Genomic DNA, 5,136 nt, shown 5'->3' with positions numbered 1-5,136 from the left:
CATGTTTTTGCCTTTTTCAGCATCTGTTTTATTTTGTCACACACAAACATATTTTTTACCAGTTGCACTTTCTTGGAATCACAAATGGGGCATAATTATAGAATGGCCTCCTCTCATGTGTTTAGCGTTATGGCTGGTATTAAGGATTAGGTTAGGTTTACATTTAGAATTCAGGCTCAGGGTTAGAAATAGTATTGATGTATTATAGTTATTCCCACATGGAGTCTCGGAAGCATATCTTGTAAGAATCAGTAGAGAATCTAGGCCCGTAGCCGGGGGAGGGGATGAGGTGTTGAACATCCCCCAATCTACCAAGGCCCAAACAACCTTCAAATCCACCCAAATCCCTAAATTTCTGTCTACCTAAAATCACCAAAACACGCTCAAGATTACTCAAAAATTCACCAAAATCCTCCCAGAATCCAATTTTGTGCTATGTCACAAAAAAGGAGAATTTTTCAAAAAATCCACCCTTCCCTAAAATAATTCCCAACTACAGGACTGTGAGAGTCATATGATTCTTGTCATATAACTGAATGTGTCAAAATTCAGGAGAATCAATATTGATTCCTAAAGCATTTGTAGGAAAATCTTTCCAGAAACAATTACCGGTTCCATCTGTGATCAAGAAACTATTTCTTTCAGTGGCCATCACACCTAGAGATTGCATAGAGTATACAAATGTAGAATGTTTTTATTCATTCAATGGAAAGAATATTTTCATTCTGTAAAATCTGAACTGTTCTATTCAACTCAGCTTTCCGAATTTTATAAATCAGCAGGAAAACAAAGTAAACTAGTGGCAAATGGTGGTCATAGACCACAAACCTAGCTGGGGCATGTTGGTGTTGTGGAGGTATCTGACCCCTACAAGATGTTCCAAAAATGCTCCCCTGGTCATGGGGTTTGTTTTCACCGAGTTTGAGTCCCGTACTCCTAACAGATGTCCAAAAATTCAATTCTAAGATTTGACCCCAGATGACCTTTGACCTGACCCATGCATGATGTTCCATAATGTTCCCCTGGTCTTGAGGTTTGTTGTCACCATGTTTGAGCCCCGTACCTCTTACAGATATCCAGAAAATGAAATTCTACGATTTGACCCCAGATGACCTTTGACATGACCCTTGCACAGTGTTCCAAAATGTTCCCCAGGTCAGTAAGTTTGTTGTTGTGAAGTTTGAGCCCCGTACCCCTAACAGATGTCCAGAAAATGCATTTTCAAAATTTGACCTCTACATGACCTTTGACCTGACCCCTGCAAAATGTTCCCCTGGTCTTGCAGATATCCAGAAAATGAAGTTATAAAGATTTGACCCCAGATAACCTTTGACCTGACCCCTGCAAGTGTTCCAACATGTTCCCCTGATCATTAAGTTTGTTGTCACCAAGTTTGAGCCCCGTACCCCTTACAGATGTCCAGGAAATGCGTTTCTAAAATTTGACCTCTGCATGACCTTTGACCTGACCCCGCAAAATGTTCCCCTGGTCATGAGATTGATTGTATCGAGTTTGAGCCCCATACTCCTTACAGATGTCCAGATAATGCAATTGTAAGATTTTACCCCTTAATGACCTTTGACCCCAATTCTGTGTGCAAGGTATGGGCACTGGGTAAAGCCGATGCACATGTGTAAGTAACGTCATTGTAATATGTAATATGTGGTAGAAGAAGCATTTTGAAGATATTTGGTTATATACCGAAAATGCCCCTTTAATGACCTTTGATCCCAATTCTGTTTGCACCATATAGGCACTGGATATAGGCGATACATATGTGCAAGTTACGTAATTGTAGGGTGTAACATGTAGGAGGAGAAGCATTTTGAAGTTTGTTGCCAGAAGAAGAAGAAGAAGAAGAAAGAAAGAAGAATCGGAGAGCATTACAGTACCTAGCTGGGGGTGTAAACCCCCCAGCTAGGTAATTAAAAATAATATCTAAACTATAACTATTTTAGAAGCAACACCCACACCTTGGTGAGTCAAGGTGGTCATCACAAGTGTATGTCAGCGTTGCCAGTGGTAGCTGGACTAGCTGCATGTGAGTCCAATGGAAAATGAACTACTGCACTTGTGCAGAGTGCAATAGTCTCTTTGCTAAAAATAGCAAAAATAATTAATAGTAATTGGCCTATCAAATGACAAGAATCTTTGTATGAATTATACAAAAATATCTCCTTGTTGGAGTATTCTAAATAATGTTTGCACATCAATAGAATATCTCTCTTGGAAGATGCTTCTGCTCCTTCTGCAGAAGGAGCAGAAGTTGAAGTTGCACATTTTTTGAGTAGTAGCTTTTAGCGTACACTTGAAACCATTTTATTGCCATAATAACGATGGTGTCATGATGTTCTCAGTGAGTGCTGCAAAAAAGTGACATTGTCAGATGTATACCCTTCAGCAACTAGAAACTGAGAGAGCAGCACAAATTACAGTAGTAATCCATCGTGGTTTTATGTCCCATCCCTAGGAGTTTTCTCGGTATCATTTTCAGTCCAATTGATCATTCTCTTTCACCTATTTTGAAAATAACAGAATGATTCTCTCAGAATGTGGCTTCCTTTTATATCATGCAATCTTACGTAACTATGATTTTTGCTTTTCTCCTGCAGGTACAAAACCTTCTGTTCCTAATTTGTCTTTGTATTGTAGATAGTCTCTTCTTCGTACAAAGTGTTTTACCTGAAAATAAATGAAAGAAAGGAAATAATGAGAAACAGACTTAGTATAGCAACTGATAAGTTAAAAGAAAGCAAGCAGCTAACATGTCGAATTATATAATTTACTTGAGATAGACCCGTTTTGAAATGAAGAACTTCACAAGTACTTTATGCATATTAATTTTCACAGTACAAGGACACAAGAAACACACTCTAGTCTAACATAGCTTACAATGTACAATATATATCGAAATCAATAATTTAAAATCACTTCTCAATACATCAAAATTAATGAACTGCAGCAAATGTTTACCAACATGCGTTGCTCTTTTTAGGCTTACCCATGTATTTGGACAGCTACTCTCAAAGGCTTTCTTAAGGTTAGCACATTGACTTTCGTCATCAGTATTTTTCGTAAGGCAATCAAAATACTCGTCTCTGGCTCCCCAACATTTCCGTCGGCTTGCAGCATCTGGAAAATTCGGTTTAGCCATATTGTAGTGTCTTGCTCTGAGGAAATGTTATCCACAGGGTAGTATTGGGCTGTTATTTTACCTGCAATTTGAAAATGATGAATAATTTGTATCAGTTACACTTACAGTAAATACAATATTTAATGTATTGTATTCTACACTCCACAGGACCTTCATGAGATACTAAATGTTGTGCAGCCTTGATGTCTTTGTAAAAAAGTATTTTATATGTTCAGTGTCCGCAAGCCAAGGGGAGGGGGGGGGGTGGGCAAGCGATTTTTGGCATTCATTCTTGGGGCGCCTTTTAAATAAAATGCTCTAAAAGGCTAGGCTTAGGAAAACCGTATGGAAACGCTTATATGCAAATTTTCCTGCTCGCTTCGCTCTCAACATGTATATAGACCATTTAAGGTTTGCAAATTGGGATTTCAAAAATTTGGCATGTGCAAGGGGGGGGAGATTTTTTGGCTAGCCGAGGGGGGGCAAGCGATTTTTGGCGGGCGAGGGGGGAGTGATTTTTGGCGAGCCATTTGGATATTTTACCCCCCCCCGGAGGACTCATAATTATGCACAGCCCCCGAAGTTGTGCGAGCTCGGGCTCGGCCCTGGCTAGACTCGCTGAGTCTCATGGACGCCGTTCCTATGTCCATCAGACTCGTATTTCCCATTTTGGATGTCAATGGGAAATACACACTTAACGATTTGCGCCAGTTAGAAACTTGAAAAAAAATCTTAAAATTTTTATCAATGTATATAAAAGTGGTACCAACCTTATTGTGCTTGCTAATTTAAGACTCGGTTGAAACAAAATTAAGGATCGAATGCATTTTAGTGTCAAAAAGGCAAAATTATCGTCAAAGTTCTGCGAAATCGGCACCCTATGCGAAGGGTTCAGAATTCGAATCGGGAACGAAAATATCCGATCTTTGCGATCAAAACCACAAAATTACAACTTTAAACATACTATTGGCAAAAGACATTATTACCAAACAATATAGAATAGAAAATTTGACATCATTTTCTCAAAATATTGAAGAAATTTGCTCACTAGACATCGAAAAAGTACGCAATCCAATTCCCGTTCAAACGCGTGAGAAACTGAAAGTGCATAATCCCGACTAGCCCTGGCCACTGTACCTGGCCTGGCTAGTCCCGGTACCCGGTCCCGGCCGGTCTTACCTTTTTTGCTTTTCTTCGCCCGATATAAATTAGTAAAGAAACATTCACATTACGAATTTCATATATATTATTTGTATACTGCAAGTGTTGAAGTGATTCAACCGAGACTCTCTTCAAGCGGTCAAATTTCCAATGCAAGGATGGTGTACGTGGTGTCGGTAAGCTTACTCACGGCCGATGATGTAAACACTGATATCATGTGTTGATATTATAATCCCGGCTCACTGCACTTCCAATTATAGGGTTGGGCAACGACTGGTATTTCGGGATTTTGGATATTACGCATTGAAAATGTAAAGGCCTAAAAAATTGTTTGATTGGCAGCTATTGGCGTAACATAAAAAGTAGGGTAGGTAGGTAGAGATTTTCTTTAAAGTATATTCAAGGACATTCTTCCCTGTGATGAAAAGTTACCAATGCAACTTTTAAAGCTGTAAATTGTGTTTGATAAAGGTCTTGGACAATGAACAGAACCTGTTTCCAGGAATAGAGCAGTTGTGGTATTTTCATACATGGAGGGGGGAGGGTAAAAAGTGGAACCCACCCACCCATTATACCCCCATACCATTTGATCAGGGCCGTCGCCATAGGGGGGTGTAGGGGTGCGACATCCCCTGGCGATCCCTTAAAAGGAAAAAAGAGAGAAAGGGAGAGAGAGAGGAGAGAGAGAGAGGGAGAGAGGGGGAAGGGGGAGAGGGAGGGGAGAGAGGTAAAAAAACTACCGTCCGGAGCGATTGCCGAATAGGATGCAACTCTACTAGTCTTATTACAAGCCTGCCCTACCCCACCCCTAACCCTAATCCTAAACTCCGTACCGCGCCCAG

At 40.1% G+C, this 5,136-nt stretch overlaps 1 protein-coding gene across 1 annotated transcript; it reads right to left on the bottom strand.

Annotated features, from left to right (window-relative positions):
- On the bottom strand, positions 1-4,518 carry LOC140152630 (cytochrome c oxidase assembly factor 6 homolog). The gene is made up of 3 exons (XM_072175052.1): positions 4,313-4,518; positions 3,002-3,215; positions 1-2,682 (listed from the first exon to the last, which is right to left on the bottom strand). Exons 2-3 carry the CDS (start codon positions 3,152-3,154, stop codon positions 2,587-2,589), a joined length of 249 nt encoding a protein of 82 aa, XP_072031153.1. The 5' UTR covers positions 3,155-3,215; positions 4,313-4,518; the 3' UTR covers positions 1-2,586.
- Positions 4,519-5,136: the final 618 nt, after the last annotated feature.

Source organism: Amphiura filiformis, chromosome 5 (genome assembly GCF_039555335.1).
Source record: "Amphiura filiformis chromosome 5, Afil_fr2py, whole genome shotgun sequence".
NCBI lineage: Eukaryota > Metazoa > Echinodermata > Ophiuroidea > Amphilepidida > Amphiuridae > Amphiura > Amphiura filiformis.
Note: the sequence above shows the minus strand (reverse complement) of the source record. Positions and strands in the feature narration are given on the sequence as shown.

Bases quoted from the DNA above. Each gene is read 5' to 3' on its own strand.
- LOC140152630 (XM_072175052.1), bottom strand. From the start codon at position 3,154: ATGGCTAAACCGAATTTTCCAGATGCTGCAAGCCGACGGAAATGTTGG. The intron at 2,683-3,001 runs GTAAGCCTAAAA...ATTTATTTTCAG, and splicing joins GTAGCTGTCCAAATACATGG to GTAAAACACTTTGTACGAAG.